Raw genomic sequence first — 17,770 nt, forward strand, 5'->3', positions numbered from 1 at the left:
TCCAAAAACAAACACAAAAACCCCTATCCAGATAAATCTCTCCATCTAGATAATTCAGTCCATCCACTCAGTGAATGCAATTGTGGTTGGATAAGAAGTATAAACATATACCATTTCGACATCCTATTGGTTTGTAAGCACGGTCAATAAGATCAATTAGCCATCAGCCAATCCAAAAATAACAAAGTTACATGATCCAACTAGAAAATAACATTTTGTAAAATCACCTGTTGTATCCAGGTAACCTCCCCACCATGCTTGCATGATAACATGCCTCTGAAGTTTGACTTCAGAGGCACCATTAAAAAACGTATATGCAACTAGTCATCATATCTTTTGCTTGATGAAACACATGTTAATGCTCAAGTAATATGCATACATGGTTCTTTAATGTTTTTGCATTGTGCTAAAATATTTTCATTTTCAATAGGCATACATGGAGCTGAAACAGGTGCATCTCAAATGTTTCAACATGAACATTTTAATATAACATAATAGTTATTATGGCTTTTTTGGGGAGGTGGGGTAGTGCACTACAGGCCCGTGTGGCCAAGTGGTCTAAACTTTTGTCCTTAATGGCATTTTTCCCCCTTACATTTTATACTTTAAGTAGTTTTGAAACCAGTACTTTTACTTGAGTGAAAAGCTTGCGTTGACTTCTACAGAAGTCTTTTTAAACCCTATCTATACTTCTACTGGAGTAATGAATGTGAATACTTCTGACACCTCTGGTAAATCTCTTTTCATTGTGTATTTAATGTGCTGCAGTAATTGTTGTTGCTAAATAAACACACATGATGTAAAAAGGAACCCATTGCTTCTTTATTAGTTAGTCATTTTACAGTAGTCACTCATACGTAGCTGCCTTGAGTTGGTCTTTTTGTGTCTTTTTATTTTCTGTTCCAACTTCTTCCTCATTTTTTATTTTCATCAACACAACGGAAGAGTCATGGACAAAGTATAAAAAAATAACAAAACAGGATAAAATGCCCCTTTTCACAACAAAAACCACATTTGGCAAAAGGTTGAAGAGGATGAAGGTGAGGACGAAGAGATCCAGTGCATCTTTAATAATTTCTGATATGTCCGGCGTCTGATTGGATAAGAGCTTTCAGGGAGTCAGGGGTTTGTCCAATCAGATGTGATGTCCTCACTTGTTGCTAGGTGAGGTTTGAAGCTATGATATGCGCCGCTGATCCCACGTTACAGTAAAAAAACAACTAAATTGCAACAGAATACAAAAAATAAAATATAAAAACTGACCTTTAAACACAGTGAAACATTGATCTGGTGTGTTCATGGCACTACACGGCATTTATGGCAATTTAAACTATTTTAATACTTTTTATTTAGCTGGACGACAGCGAGCTGCTAACACCACAAGCTAACCAGTTTCTCCTCCGCCGCTGAACTTTGACGTAATAATAAAACTCTTCAGCTGAACCTTTAAATTAAGATTTCTGCCCGTTAGCTAATACTAATGTGCTGACAAGCCTTACGGCATGGCCGTTTTCCCGCTTTTTTTAAGACATGATTTCATTTGTATATTTATTATAAATTATCGCAGAGCTCAACATTAATGACAAGCTAACATGCAGCTATGATGCTAACATGGTACCATGTGGCTAACGTAGAAAAAGCACCAACCAACATGTGTTAGCTCGCTACCTAGCCTGCTAATTAGCTACTAAATTAGCTCATTAGCACTTTAGCAAATTGACTTGCCTTCTTTAAACCACAGCTAGCATAACTTAGCCAAGGTACCTTTAATATGTGCTACATAACCTGCAACAGCTAGCACTGGCTAGCTAGCTTGTTAACATCTTTATTTCCACGGCAAGATTCACGTTTTTCACTTTTTTGTTGTTCAATTTTATTTTCTGACCGTGGCTAACACGTCATCTGCCTCTCGTTAGCTAGCTGTTAACTTGTTTCCGTTAGCATCATGATGGATGTTTTCCCGCTCTTTTTGCTTCTTTTATTTCTTTGTTCTCAAATTTTGTTTTTAATTTTATTTTTATTACTGAGTTGAAAACTAAGAGCTAACATGGTACCATGTGGCTAGTGTGGAAAATGCTAACCAAAGTGTCAGTGTTAGCTTGTTAATTTAGCTTACTAATGAGCTGATCATTAGCGGTACAGGTTTAGCAGCTGAATGAATTTTCATTGAGATTAAAGATTGAAAGTTTGAATCACTCCGTAGTTAGCTTGCTAGCTAATGCTAGCTAAAGCTAGCTAGCCAACAACGACGTCTGTTTTCTGACTAGTTTTATCCATTAAAACTGGATCTTGATTAGCGGCTCCTCATCTCAAATTAACTTCAGCGTTTGCTCAGTGTTTCTGTGTGAACGAAGCAGCGGAGGGAACAGAAACTGATGCTAACTTTGAGCTAACGTTGAACTAACATTGAGCTAACCAACGTGCTAGCAGCGCCGTCAACCTTTAATGACGTTCACAGTTGTTGAGCGTCTGAACCTCAGAGTCCAACAAGAGGAACAAACATGGAAACACTGAACCAAATGTTGTTTCGTTTCTGTTTGTTTAATAACCAAATTATCAATTTGATGCTGTTAATAAATGAATTAATAAACAATCGTGACTTCATCAGACAGGATCATTGGAGACTTTAAATATTTTTTAAATGAAATTATTAGAAACTAAACGTCTGAATCATAAAATTAATCTTTTTAAATTAAAACAGAATCTGAATTTACTAAAACAAGATTAAAATGAGTTAGTAAAACCAGATTCTGAGATAATAGTGTTTCTCTGTTAGTCCTCCCGATTCTTCTTCTGTGGCTGAACGAAAACAAACATGTTGCGTCATCAGAAGGGGACAGAGGAATGTGTGTTTGACTGACAGACCAAATAAATACAAAAAAAAATACTCCTGAGAAACAAAAACACATCAATAAAACTGAGTGTGATCAGAGGTGACCGACAGGTGGGAGGGGGCGGGACAAGAGGAAGGTCAGAGGCCACACACACACACACACACACACACACACACACACACACACACACACACACACACACACACACACACACACACACACACACACACACACACACACACACACACACACACACACACACACACACACACACACACACACACACACACACACACACACACAGTGCAACACCTGCTGGCCTGCGAGCCGTTTAAAGGGACAGTGTCACATTTCACAGGGTTAGCTTAGTTTAGCACAAACACTGGAAGCGGTAGGAAACTGCTGGCCGCGTCCCACCTGTCAGATCTAAACTGTTTATTCTGAGCTTTTAGGTTTAAATGTTTCTGATTAAAGCAGCCAGACTCCCTTTAGAAAACCTTATTGGTTATAATAAAGCTGTTTATGTTGTTTTCTGATTTCAGTGAAAAAGTTTAAAAGCCAGCAAATATGGACAATTATGATTTTATATTTTCACTAAACTTATGCAGTTATTGTAAATGTCTGATTCTATGAATACAGACAGAACATGATGGTGAATATAATCTGAGCTCTGTTAATATTAATGGTTCACACAGTCACATAAAAACCCTTCATGCGTCTGCTGAGGAACCAGACTTCATAGAGAAAAGAGAGTTTTTAGAGCAACAGTGATACATTTCAGAGTCAGAGGAGATTCAGACACTCGTAGGTTTTATGTGCAACACATCAGAAAAAAACTGAAACATAGTGACCAGACCTCCTCGTCCAACTGGCCTCAAATTTTAACAGACTTTCAATCAGACCGATCAGAACGAGTCAGTCACTTCGTTTCACACATTTTATCTAAATTTGGTTAAAATTTGTGACATAATTGGACGGAAAGCTGGTTACTGATGTGTTTATCTTAGCTTAGCTTAGCACAAAGACTGGGAACAGAGGGAAACTGTTAGCCTAGCTTAGCACAAAGACTGGAAGCAGGGGGAAAGTGTTAGCTTAGCTTAGCACAAAGACTGGGAACAGAGTAAAACTGTTAGCCTAGCTTAGCATAAACACTGGAAGCAGAGGGAAACTGTTAGCCTAGCTTAGCACAAAGAATGGCAGCAGGGGGAAACTGTTAGCCTAGCTTAGAACAAAGACTTGGAACAGGGGGAAACTGTTAGCTTACTTTAGCACAAGACTGGAAGCAGAGGGAAACTGTTAGCATGAATGTCTGATTTAAACTCTTCTGATTCTGATCCACAGATGTCAGTCTCTCTGGGGACTTTTTGGCTTTTTTCCTTTTCCACCTGTTCATAATAAACTAAACCTGGACATGAAGTTGATGCTCCACTTTTCCTGTTTTGAAGCTACTGACGAGCAGGTGGACGCCTGGTGTGAGGAAGGAAGGGAGGAGGAGTGTGGAGAAGGAGGTGGAGGGAGTAGGAGGAGGTGGGAGGAGGAGGAAGGAGGTGCTGTGGGAGGAGGAGGAGGGAGGAGAAGGAGATGGGAGAAGGGAGGAGGAGGTGGGAGGAGGTGCTGTGGGAGCTGTTTCAGGTTCATTTACAGTAAACTACAGATATTTACACACAGAGAACAAATATGTACATGCTCAGGTTTCTATTTCACCTCCTCCTCTTCTTCTTCTGTGGACTCTGGACTTGTCAGGTGCTGCCTCCTCCTCCTCCTCCTCCTCACCTGTGTGTAGTGTAGCCAGGCAGGGGGCGGGGCTCCGTTCTGACCAATTAGAAGGCCTTTAGCTGTTCTTCAGCAGCGTTCTGTCTTCAGGAGGACAGGAGGAGGACGAGGAGGAGGAGGCGGATGCCGAGGAGGAAGAGGAGGAGGACAAAGCAGCAGCCGTGGCAGAGGACGAGGAGGAGGCGGAGGAGAACGAGGAGGCAGAGGTCTGCAGGGGGAAGGACAGCAGCTGTCCTGTCTCCGAGGACAGGAGGGAGCAGGATCGCAGGTCCACCGTCTGCAGGGACGAACAGCGCCGCAACAAGGGGACACACGTCTCCGTCACCTTCACACAACCTGAGACACGGGACACAGATTAGGGGACAGACAGGTCAGGGGATAGGTCAGGGGACATGTCAGGGGACAGACAGGTCAGAGGACAGACAGGGGACAGACAGACAGGGGAAAGCAGGTCAGAGGACAGACAGGGGACAGACAGGTCAGAGGACAGACAGGATGGACAGGTTTAGAGGACAGACAGGTCAGGGGACAGACAGAGGACAGACGGTTCAGAGGACAGACAGGGGACAGATCAGAGGACAGACAGGTCAGGGGACAGGTCAGGGGACAGACAGGGGACGGACAGGTTTAGAGGACAGACAGGTCTTACCTGCCAGGTTGATGTGGGTGAGGCTGTCCCTCAGGGGGGAGATGGGGGATGTGAGGGTGTGGACTGCCTGGTCTGTGATGTGTCCACACTGGCTCAGGTCCAACCTGCTCAGGTGAGGGACGTAACGCACCAAGAGACGGGAGGACGCATCCGTCAGGTCTAGACCGGCCAACCGCAGCTCCGTCACATTCTGGAAACGTCCCACTCTGGTCTCACCGTGAGCTGATGGACCAATCACAGAGCAGACACGTCAGAGACACCAGACCTCTGTGATAAAAACATCATTCTACCTGACAGGTGTGTGTGTGTGTGTGTGTGTGTGTGTGTGTGTGTGTCTCTCACCTGTCCTGGTGTCAGGTGGCGGGGCCAGCAGCTCTCTCAGGTGAGAGTCTTTGAGGTCCTCCACTCTGCTGAGGTCCAGCAGCTTCAGACAGGGACAGACAGCCTGACACAGAGCGGACACTGCCGGCCAGGGACAGCCGGACACATTCAGCTCCAACAAACCTGGACAGGTTAGTCAGAGGGGACAGGTGAGTCAGAGGGGACAAGAGTCAGAGGGGACAGGTGAGAATCAGAGGGGACAGGTGAGAATCAGAGGGGACAGGTGAGAATCAGAGGGGACAGGTGAGAATCAGAGGAGAGGTGTGTCAGAGGAGACAGGTGAGTCAGAGGAGACAGGTGAGACAAAGTGGACAGGTGAGTCAGAGGACAGGTGAGACAGGTAAGAGTCAGAGGACAGGTGTACAGGTGAACAGGAAGTGATGTCAGCACCTGGCAGTCGGTTGATGAGCCACATGAGCTGCTTCTTGGAGATGTTGGTGCAGCCCAGGTTGAGGGAGACGGGCTGCCGCCGGATGATTCCGCTCAGCATGGGGGGGGTGATGGAGCGCTGCCGGCTCAGGTCGATCTGAGTCCACAACCGTTTATCACAACACCTGGAGGAGAAACGAGACGTGACCAGGTGAGCTGACGGAAGGCGGAGCGGCGCTGTGATGTCACTGCGCTGTCACTCACCAGCGGCTCCAGGTGCGACACACCCTCATGCAGACGCACAGCTCCCTCTGGCTCAGGTGGGTGAAAACTCGCAGCCACACGTCCCGCGTCATGATGTGGGCGGAGCCAGAGTCCAGCGGCAGGCAGCTGGGCTCGGGGCAGGCCGGCGGCGGGCGCACCAGGTGTCGCTCCATCTGGACGGGCCGCGGTGGCGAGGGCACGGCCGGTGGGCTGCGCTTCATCATCTGGGAGCGCGGTGCCAGGCGGGACGGCTGTGAGCAGGGGGACGCTGCCATGGCTGACATCATCAGGCCGCCGCCCCCTCCGCCCCCGTTGGAGGAGGAGCTGATGCTCCGGGACGTCTGGTTCTTGCTGTTGCTACGGATCTTGTTGCCGCGGCTCCCGCTGCCCTTAGTCCCCGCCCCTCCCCCCCCGCTGTGTCTGTGATTGGTCAGAACGCCACTAGCGTTCTCCTTCTCCCCCCCTTCCCTCCCGCCTCCTCCCCCCACCCCCGCCCCTCCTCGTGTCCGCCCGTTGCGTGCCTCCTGCCCATTGCTGCGTTGCTTGCCCGTGAAGTCGCCGTGCTGAGAGGATGGAGGCATCTGATTGGAGGAGAGTGGCGAGGGCGAGGGGAGGGAGGCGGAGTTTTTCCTGGTCCTGTCAGAGGTGGGCGTGTCCTCCTCCTCTCCATCCAGCAGTCCTCCTTTGCGTCCTCGTGGCGCTACCCCTGCCTCTCCTCCACCTCTCCGCCGGGCCTTCTCCCCTCCTCCCTCCTCCCGCACCTCGTCCTCCACCCGGCCCCCCTCCCCCTCCCCCTCCGACTCCTCGCTGGCGCTGAAGCCGAGCTCAGCCAGGCGCCGCTCCCGCTCCCGCTCCCTCTCTCGCTCGCTGCGGCTCCTCTCCCGCTCCGCCCGCCCCCCGCTGCTGTTGCCGTAGACGACAGGAGGAGGCGGCGCGGGGGAGGAGGACGAAGGTGAGGAGCCTCCTCCCCCCTGCTCCCCCCTCAGGGAGTCGTCGGACTCTGACTCCGAGTCGGACTCGGAGCTGGAGGAGGATGAGGACGAGGACTCAGGCCGACGCTCCAGCAGACACATCCTCTTGAAGCGCTCCAGCTTCTCACGATGGTGGGAGCGCTGGTCTGCGCTGGATGTACCCCCCGCACCTCCCCCACCTCCTCCTCCTCCAGGCTGAGAGGAGGAGGAAGAGGAGGAGGAGGTGCCCTGAAGTCCTCCTGCTCCTCCTCCTGCTGAGGATGTGGGACCGTTAGACTCCACCGCCTCCTGCTTCGGTTTCTGAAGGAGACAAACAATAACAATTCATTAACAATCATTATGATTCTGATTATTGTTATAATAACACATGGATAAAATAATAATAACAAGTAAATAGATAAAATAAATAGTTACATTTAAAATATTAATTATTAATAATAATAATAATAATAATAATAATAATAATAATAATGATGAATGTATTTAATTAATAGATCATATTAAATAATAAATAATGCTTCAAACCTTTTTGAGGCGTTTTTCATGGGCGGCCTTCATCTGTGAGAGAGACAGGGAGCAGAGAGAGTCAGACAGACAGTCAGACAGGCAGAGAGACAGAGACAGACAGACAGACTGACAGACAGGTGATCTGCTTTGTGATTGGTCACCTTTTTCTTGGTCCCGCTGTCCTGTGGCAGCTCCTTCTCCTTCTTCCTCTTGTGCCCCCCCTCCATCCTCCCCCCCTCCTCCAGGGAGGATGGGGCTTTCTTCTTGGGGGGCGGGTCATCTGTGAGCTTCCAGCGGCCGACCTCGCCGTTATCCAGCCGCCGCTTCCCCGAGCCGTCCGCCTGGTCCTGGACACAGACAAGGGTGCTGTCACACCTGCTCACCTGTTCTACCTTCTCACCTGTTCTACCTTCTCACCTGTTCTACCTTCTCACCTGTTCTACCTTCTCACCTGTTTTCAACTTACTGGTATCACACTGGTTGGTCTCTTACCTTACTGGTATCTGACTGGTTGGTCTATTACCTTACTGGTATCTGACTGATCTGACTCTTACCTTACTGGTATCTGACTGATCTGACTCTTACCTTACTGGTATCTGACTGATCTGACTCTTACCTTACTGGTATCTGACTGGTCTAACTCTTACCTTACTGGTATCTGACTGGTTGGTCTCTTACCTTACTGGTATCTGACTGGTTGGTCTCTTACCTTACTGGTTTTGCCCTCCTTGTGGCACTTTGGACACTCCCAGCAGTTTGGGATCTCATCGTTGATGATTCCTTCAGCTTTACCCATCTGATGAGACACAAAGACACTGAGCAGTCTGGAACAAACACGTCAACAGCACGGAAACAATTATCAATCAATCAAAGCTGAATTTCAATAAAGAACTCTTATTTTATTTTATTTTTTACCATTTTATCACACACGTGTCTGTGTTTCTGACTTCTGCATAAATAAATGATCGATAAATAAGTATGAGTAATGACAGAAAGGTTCACTGACCTTGAGACAGCTCGGATGGATGATCTCGTTACAGATGGTGCACTCCATCAGAGAGAGGCTGAACTTCTCCTCTTCAGAGTCCACCGTGTCCTCCTTCCCTGCCTCGCCACAAGCAAAACACACCGCCGTGTGAGGCAGCACGGGCTGGAACACACACGCACACACAAACCATTACTAAATATTTGCTACAATAAAACAATTATTGTTCAAACCTTTTAGGATTTTTTAAATTCAACAAAATTTTCTCTGTCTTCAGCTCTAACAGGCTAGCACAGCCTCCCAAGTGTCAATCACACTGTAGTAAAACAGTTCAAATCCAATGACTGAAACAGGTTTTAGTTGATGTTGTTGGTGAGATAGCCCCACCCCCAGCCCTTGAATGACAGCTTCATGGTTCGAGAGCAGCAGAAAGTTGGAGCTGTCTGAACCGGCGCGACGGGAAATATGTGACGTCTGTTGACATCATTTCAACACATAATCACCCCATGTGGAGTCGGTGTGAACGTCCTCTGGAGAAACGAACGCAGAGCTTCATTACAACACTTTGGCAGAAACACAGAATGAAAAGTGAATGAATGACAGCTGAGTGGTGCCCTCTGAAGGCCAGTTCTGATCACACACACACACACACACACACACACACACACACACACACACACACACACACACACACACACACACACACACACACACACACACACACACACACACACACACACACACACACACACACACACACACACACACACACACACACACACACACACACACACACACACACACCCTCTCTGAGGGACCAGTAGGGGGAGCCTGCTGCTCCGCCTCACACCAGAGAAACAGAAACAATATGAAGATCGACTGGCTCAGAAGTGTGAGTGTGTGTGTGTGTGCGTGCGTGTGCGTGTGTTTCTGTGTGTGTGGATCAAAGCCAGCTCTCTCTCACTCACGGCGCCAGCAACCATCTCTGGTTGCCACGGAAACCCAGCATCATCGCCTGCTGGGCTCCAGCTCTGCTGATGCTATTTGAAGAATCAACACGCAAAAAATATATAAATAAAAAATCACACCTTTAGTGTTTGAAGGAGACGTGTGTGTGTGTGTGTGTAATAGAGGATTATGTTGAGATGTTAATGTGTGCTCTGAGCACACCAACGTCATTTTGTGAAGCAGGAAACGCTCTGAGTGTGTGTGTGTGTGTGTGTGTGTGTGTGTGTGTGCTGCAGACAGAGAACATTCTGTCCGGTCCTCACCTCTTCATCTCTCTCTTTAACATGCGACTATGTAGCTTTTTTTTGGATCAGTGTGTTTTAACCAGGTGACAGTGACAGCTGGACACTCCAGATGTTGGGATCCAGTGGATCCAGTCGATGTGTTGGTGGACAAACTCACACTGAGATCAGAAATCTGATCTGTTCAACCAGCAGCTTCGTCAGACTCACCAAGTACACCAGACTCCATTCACAAAAACACTAATTTCACCGCGCTGTAAAAGAAGCTCTGGCTTGATGTTTGATGTCGACCCAGTGGTCGAAGCTAAGGTGATTTGTTTTGCCAGAAACTCCACAGTGAATTAATAAATGTGTTTTCCACCAGGGCCGTTAGAGGGCCAGTCCTCATCTGGAACCAGTACTTGGTGTTTGGACAGAAGAACTGGCTCTCTGCAGGAGAAGAACTGGTTCCAGAGCACCACAACTCTCTGACCACAGACCGCTCAGTCAGGGCTGGGGTTGGGGTTGGGGCTATATGACCAACAACACCAACTAACACCTGATCTGTTTAACTGCACTGTGGGCTAACATCAGCTAGGGCTGGGCGATATATCGATATAAAAGATATATCAATATATTTTTAAATGTGATATGGAATTAGACCATATCGCATATATCGATATAGTTCAATTTTTTCTTTCTTTATATATAAATGCTCCCCTTACTAGGGTTTGTCATATTTAGTTCTTTTGTAATGTTCGTTATTCTTTTCTCATATAAATATATTTATTTCAGAAAAAGATTAGCCTATGTTATCTCATAGGCTATTTTTACTTAATTTTTTATTTAAATGTGCACTTTATAGATCTTTGATTTTTCACTTAAATAAACTGTTTCAATAAAACTACTTGTGACATGTCATACGTGTGTGTGTGTGTGTGTGTGTCTCACCGCCGTGCACTGTCTCTGGAGACAGGACTGCTTCATGCGGCCGGGTCCTCCAAACTTCTTCATGTCCTTGCAGAAGTGACACTCTCCACACTCAGTCCTCTTGCAGGCCTGGCAGCGCCGGCACCGCGTCCGCCTGCGCCGCGCCCCCCCGCCAGCCCCCCCGCCCAGTGCCTTACTGCCCGACATGCCCGAACAAGTCAGCTGGAGAGACGGAGACACGGAGAGAGGACGGTTAGGGCACACAGACAAGTCACACCTTGTGAAGACAGTGGAACATTAAAATAATTTAAGCTGCAAGCAGCGATGAACGAGCCCGAGCAGAGTGGGGTCGTCGGGGGAGCTGGCCATGCCAGGCCCACCGATCGTTGAAGGGGCGAGGTAATCAAGGACTCTGCTGAATACACTGACACTCCATGCAAGTCTTGGCGACAAACGGTTAATTTGTTAAGAAAAGGGGGCGTGTCAAATCAAAAAGGGCAGGACTTTATGAAATATTGTTATGTGAATAATGTTATGTAGAACTGTTCAGTGATGGACCATCATCATGCATGACAAGTTTGAGGCAGATTGGACAATGTATGGTCAATTAATACAGTCTCGTGTTTTATGAAAAAATGCCATATTTTGCTGCCATGCCACGCACCCATAGTGTGACGGTCTGCAAAGCTCTTAATAACTTTTGATGTCAAAGGCCTTGTGATGGTACTGAACAAGTCCAAAGTTGATCTGCTAAATCTGTAGGAGGAGTTTGTTAAAGTATGCGGCATGGAAATGGCGAAAAACGTCTAAAACGCCATTTTCGGGTATGTTTTTGGGTATGGCTTCTTGAGACTTTTTGGTGCATCTTCCCATGATACATGTATGTACCTAATTTTGTGTCTCCACGACAAACCTGTTTTAGGGGCTCAATTCTAGGGGGCACTGGTAGGTAATTTTGCCACGCCCATTTCTGAAACCAATAAAATATGTAAATATTCGACAGGATTGAATTTTGTCTGGTGTTTGTTTGTGTTTAGTTTGGTGAGTTTTGGAATGTGATGAAGCCCTCAAAAACGCAATTCATTTGCTGTTATAATTTTAAAACAGACCAATTTCAATAGGGTCCTCTAAATATAAAAACTATAAGTTAAATGGACACATACATATGAAACAGAGAGTGAGTCATTATATATATATTATATACATGACTGTTGAACATGAACCATGACCTGCTGCTGCCGGCAGCTTCCTCTAAAGTTCTGCTGCAAACTGTTCGATGAGAGGAGCTCAGATATATTCAGTATAAATATACAGTCATGGAATGATATCTAGACATTTTCCATGATTTTCTTGATAATAACCAAAATCATTATCAAGAAAACCATGGAAAATGTCTAGATATCAGCTCTTAAATTAAACTCTTATGAGCTATTTTTATTGTTATTATTATATTTGTCCAAACAAATGTACCTTTAGTTGTACCAGCCATTAAAATGAACAAGAAATGAAAGAAAACAAGGGTGGTCTAATATTTTTTTTCCATGACTAAATATATAGAAAATGTGATTTAAAAAAAAAAAGATTTTTGAATCTGTATGAATAAAAATCATACAACAAAATAAAAATCAACCATAAATCTAAATTCTAGTGTAAAGTGCAAATCTCAACAGTTGCCAGATATAAAAAATGTTCCCTCTACTCTTCAGTGCAAAATGGAAGAATTAGAAAATAATAAAAAATAATACTGCAAAAGTCAGTGGTGGAATGTAACTAAGTACTTTACTTAAATACCTTAACTTGTTGAGATTTAACATAAAAAACATTTTTATAATTTTATTTTGACGTCAAGAAGTAGAAATGTTGACATTATCGCGATATGAGTTTTTTTTAATCATATAAAAAATATACGGGTATTATCATGAATGATACAGCACAGCCCTATTTGAGTGATTTCAGTAAATATAATTCAGCTGTTTCAGTGCCAGGGTCACTTTCCTTTTCACTCTGCAGACTAGAGCTTCTCTCTCGTCCACGGAGTTCTGCTGCAGAATGTTGCTGAGGTAAATGATGATTAATGTTCATAAGGAAACTATGAATCAGGTCTCAGATCCTGACGTCAGGCTGTGAGTTTAACCTGGATCCTGATCAACAGGACCAAAGAAAGGACATGAGGTAGGGCTGGGCGGTATATCGGTATTACGAGTTATACTGGTATATTTAAGAAAGAGATCTGTAGTTGAGACAATACTGCCATAGCGATATATAATACCTTTTGATGTTATCTTAATTTATGACCAATATTTGTACCGTCCATTTCGGATTTCAGATTGTAGATTAAGAGCAACACTACGTTGTTTAATCAAAACATGCTGCAAACAATTTGCTTCAAAAGGTGGAAAGTTTTTAAGTAAGTCTTTAAATAAAACAGGTTGATGTGTGACGTTGAGTTCATGAGGTCCAGCCCTGACATGAGGTCCAGCCCTGACATGAGGTCCAGCCCTGACAGGAGGTCCAGTCCTGACATGAGGACCAGCCCTGACAGGAGGTCCAGTCCTGACATGAGGACCAGCCCTGACATGAGGACCAGCCCTGACATGAGGACCAGTTCCTGACATGAGGACCAGCCCTGACATGAGGACCAGCCCTGACATGAGGACCAGCCCTAACATGAGGACCAGCTCCTGACATGAGGTCCAGCCCTGACATGAGGTCCAGCCCTGACAGGAGGTCCAGTCCTGACATGAGGACCAGCCCTGACATGAGGACCAGGCTTAACATGAGGACCAGCCTTAACATGAGGACCAGCCCTGACATGAGGACCAGCCCTGACATGAGGACCAGCCCTCATATGAGGACCAGCCCTGACATGAGGACCAGCTCCTGACATGAGGACCAGCCCTGACATGAGGACCAGCCCTAACATGAGGGCCAACTCTAACATGAGGACCAGCCCTGACATGAGGACCAGCCCTGACATGAGGACCAGCCCTGACATGAGGACCAGCCCTAACATGAGGACCAGCCCTGACATGAGGACCAGCCCTAACATGAGGACCAGCTCCTGACATGAGGACCAGCCCTAACATGAGGACCAGCTCCTGACATGAGGACCAGCCCTAACATGAGGACCAGCTCCTGACATGAGGTCCAGCCCTGACAGGAGGTCCAGTCCTGACATGAGGTCCAGCCCTGACAGGAGGTCCAGTCCTGACATGAGGACCAGCCCTGACATGAGGACCAGCCCTGACAGGAGGTCCAGTCCTGACATGAGGACCAGCCCTGACATGAGGACCAGGCTTAACATGAGGACCAGCCTTAACATGAGGACCAGCTCCTGACATGAGGACCAGCCCTGACATGAGGACCAGCCCTAACATGAGGGCCAACTCTAACATGAGGACCAGCCCTGACATGAGGACCAGCCCTGACATGAGGACCAGCCCTGACATGAGGACCAGCCCTGACATGACGACCAGCCCTGACATGACGACCAGCCAGAGGGAAGACACGGGGACGAGTCAGAGACAGGACACACTGAGGAACAAACTGATATCAGGAACTCTGAATCACTTCGAATTAGGACTGGGCAATATATCGATATAAAAATATACCAATATATTTTTTAATGTGATATGGAATGAGACCACATCGCATTTATTGATATCGTTCAAATTTTTTTCCCTCTTTCTATATAAATGCTGCCCTCATTAGGGTTTGTCAAATTTAGTTTTTTTGTAATGTTTGTTATTCTTTTCTCATATAAATATATTTATTTCAGAAAAAGATTCGCCTGTTATATTTCATAGGCTATTTTTATTTCAGATATTTTTTAATTTAAATGTGCACTTTATGGAGCTTTGATTTGAAAAAAGGTTCTCTTGTTATTCAGTATTTATGTTCACTTTAATAAAACTGTTTCAATAAAATTACTTGTAACATGTTATATCTGGCTTTGACTGAACATTTGCTCTCACTTTGCGATAAAAATATCGGGATATATATTGTATATCGATATTCAGCCTAAATATATCAGGATATGACTTTTGGTCCATATTTCCCAGCCCTACTTTGAATCAAGAAATGTCTCTGAAAGAGAGAGAGAAACCTGCATAGTCAGTTACCACGGCAACTCAGCCTCAGCTGGGTTATCGTCTCTCTGGAGCAGAAACTCAGAGTTTAGTGGATCATCACAGCATCCTGGTTTATTAACTGTTAGATCATCACAGTCTCAACTTTATGGAAGCATTAATGGTTATTAATCATTTTCTCTGTTTGAATCCTCATGTTTAACTGACGAGCATTAACAGTATTAACACATTAATATGCAGTTTGGATCAATAAAGATATGACCAGCTGAAACACGGAGATGTTTCACTTGTTAAAGTAGCTAAAACTAGTTATTAGATGATGAATAACAAAAGGCCTGAGTCATGACAATAATCAATAGTTGTCTTTATTAGACCTGTCACCATATCACATTTTTTAGGACGATATATTTTTCCAGAAACTATCAGGATAAACTATATCGATATTGTTTTAGTTTTATAACCATATTAGAGCATAATAACTACCTCCTTTTCCACAGCAATGAATTTTTAAATCTGGAGAATATTAAACATTGGAAATTAAATGTGGAAAAGAAATATTAAAATATCCTAGATAAATAAAACATGAATAAATAAACTACAACCAAAACAAATAAAATAGATTTTCAGGCTCTGTTAACAAAACATTGCACTGAGATAATCATTATGTATTATAATATTTTATTATTAAAATAACACATAAACATCTGGAATGGCTGCTTGGGAAATATAGTTTATAGTTTTCGGCAGTTTGTACTGCCTATCAAACATTTGCAGCTTTACTTTAAACACAAAAAAAGCACAAAAAGTCACATGTAAATGACAATATATTGAGTCCAGAAAAAAAACAAACATTTTTATATATCGAACAATAAGTTGATGTAGTATTTATCGTGACAGGCCTAATCTTTATAAATAACAAAATATTGACAAATATTCAATAATAAACCAACATATATAAACAAATGTCCTCTTTCCTCATTACATTGTTATTATTTTATATATTTCTTCTGTTTTATATTGCTTTTTTACTATTTATTGCTATTGTACTGATGCTTCTTTCTATCCCCGCTGCTGTGACACTGAGTGTTTAAGTTTCACGTATGATTCAGTGTTTGTTGTTAAAGACTTTATTGGTTATTAACAGTGACAGCCTCATGTCTCTGCTGTCTGTTTATTGTTATTTTAGGGAAGGATAATGTGGATTATATATTACAGTCTGATGATGCTCTGAGTGGATCTGGACACAAACTGTTAGTGTTTGAACCAAACTAAAGATCTGATTCCTTCAGTAGAACCTGGAAGCATGACTCTGTGTCCAGTCTCTTTAAGCTCTTTAGTTATCTGGATCGATCAGGTAGTTTGACTACTAGTTCAGTCCAACAGTTTAAGCTCGGTTACTATGGTAACTATTTGAGGACCTGGACCATCAGGTGAGCTGTGTGTCTCTGAGGGGACACTGAGACAGAGACACTGTGTCCACATTAACTGAGTTCACATCTGATTGTCTGATTTGATCCATAAACTGATGTTTGGTTGTTCTGCAGCCTAATGAGTTAGCATCAGAGGCTAGCTTCTCTTCAGTATCATTGACTCTGTAATATCGTGTTTCATGTCCCTGTGTCTGTTTATTGTTATTTTATAGATGGACAATGGGAATTATATATCACAGTCTGTTGGTGCTCTGAGTGGATCTGGGCACAAACTGCGTGTGTATGAACCAAACTAAAGATCTGATTCCTTCATCTTAATGCTCTTTAATGATTCGGATCTTTCAGTTAGTTTTACTCCTGGTTCAGCCCAATTGTCTGATTGTCTGTTTTGATCCATAAACTGATGTTTGGTTATTCTGCAGCCTGATGAGTTAGCATCGGAGGCTAGCTTCTCTCTGGACTGTTCCGGGATCATTGTCTCTGTATTATCGTGTTTCATATCTCTGTGTTTCTGTGTGTGTGTGTGTGTGTGTGTCTGTGTGTGTGTGTGTCTGTGTGTGTGTGTGTGTGTGTGTCTCAGCAGCAGCTGGATCTCTCTGAGGATCACCAAACATGAACCATACCGCAGCTAACAGAAGCTAACATGATAATGAAGATGCGCATCTGGCTCCAGTAGTGAGATTAGCGGCTAACGGCTAGCAGCTAGTCCGTCACAGCACCAAACATTTGCCGCTGTGGAGCCTCCAGGTGATACCTGCTGACGGTGAAACCCCCAGGTGTGTTGTTTATTCATGATCACACATGTGAGTTGCCCCTCTGCTCCCCCTCCCCCCCGGGATGGAGCGAATGTTGCGATGCTAACGTCTTGGTTAGCACGCTAGCTGCTTCCTCTTTCATTCCGTCCGCCTCATTAATAAACCAGCCGGAGGTTAATGAGCCAACATGAATGCTAATAACGACACAAAGCGGCTCACCTCTTCGTATCAGGTCGCATACTCCTCGGCCGCTCATTAGAAGAGGTGTTAGCCCGCAGTTAGCCACGTTAGCTTCAGCTAGCCGCTAGTCCGCTTCCTTGTTGTCGCTCCGCCGCCAGCTGCCGTTAGCTCCGCTAGCCGCTCACACCAGACCCATCGCCCCGCTGTGGATAGCCGAGCTCCGGCTAGCCTGATCGATGAACTGATCGGTGATCGATAAACTGAAGGAAGGAAGGGCGCAGTGCCGCTGGCGGAGTCGTGCCCATTCACCTCTCTCTCTCCCCTCTCACTCTGTCTCTCTCTCTCTCTCTCTCTCTCTCTCTCTCTCTCTCTCTCTCTCTCTCTCTCTCTCTCTCTCTCTCTCTCTCTCTCTCTCTCTCTCTCTC

The 17,770-nt window shown here is 44.9% G+C and overlaps 1 protein-coding gene across 1 annotated transcript; it reads right to left on the reverse strand.

Annotated features, from left to right (window-relative positions):
* Window positions 1-953: 953 nt before the first annotated feature.
* Window positions 954-17,681, reverse strand: zgc:158376 (uncharacterized protein LOC100101643 homolog). The gene is made up of 11 exons (XM_059347331.1): window positions 17,385-17,681; window positions 10,914-11,114; window positions 8,755-8,898; window positions 8,458-8,544; window positions 7,910-8,095; window positions 7,767-7,799; window positions 6,271-7,541; window positions 6,028-6,191; window positions 5,599-5,760; window positions 5,257-5,478; window positions 954-4,943 (listed from the first exon to the last, which is right to left on the reverse strand). The coding sequence occupies exons 2-11, from the start codon at window positions 11,097-11,099 to the stop codon at window positions 4,666-4,668; spliced, it is 2,733 nt and encodes a 910-aa protein (XP_059203314.1). The 5' UTR covers window positions 11,100-11,114; window positions 17,385-17,681; the 3' UTR covers window positions 954-4,665.
* Between the last annotated feature and the right edge of the window lie 89 nt (window positions 17,682-17,770).

Source organism: Centropristis striata, chromosome 13 (assembly GCF_030273125.1).
Source record: "Centropristis striata isolate RG_2023a ecotype Rhode Island chromosome 13, C.striata_1.0, whole genome shotgun sequence".
Lineage (NCBI taxonomy): Eukaryota > Metazoa > Chordata > Actinopteri > Perciformes > Serranidae > Centropristis > Centropristis striata.

What these genes read in the sequence shown, in the direction of transcription:
- zgc:158376 (XM_059347331.1), bottom strand. Translation starts at nt 11,099, where the DNA reads ATGTCGGGCAGTAAGGCACTGGGCGGGGGGGCTGGCGGGGGGGCGCGG. An exon ending in TCCATCCGAGCTGTCTCAAG is followed by an intron (nt 8,545 to 8,754) that starts GTCAGTGAACCT and finishes GTGTCTCATCAG; the next exon opens with ATGGGTAAAGCTGAAGGAAT. An exon ending in GCTCATCAACCGACTGCCAG is followed by an intron (nt 5,761 to 6,027) that starts GTGCTGACATCA and finishes TAACCTGTCCAG; the next exon opens with GTTTGTTGGAGCTGAATGTG.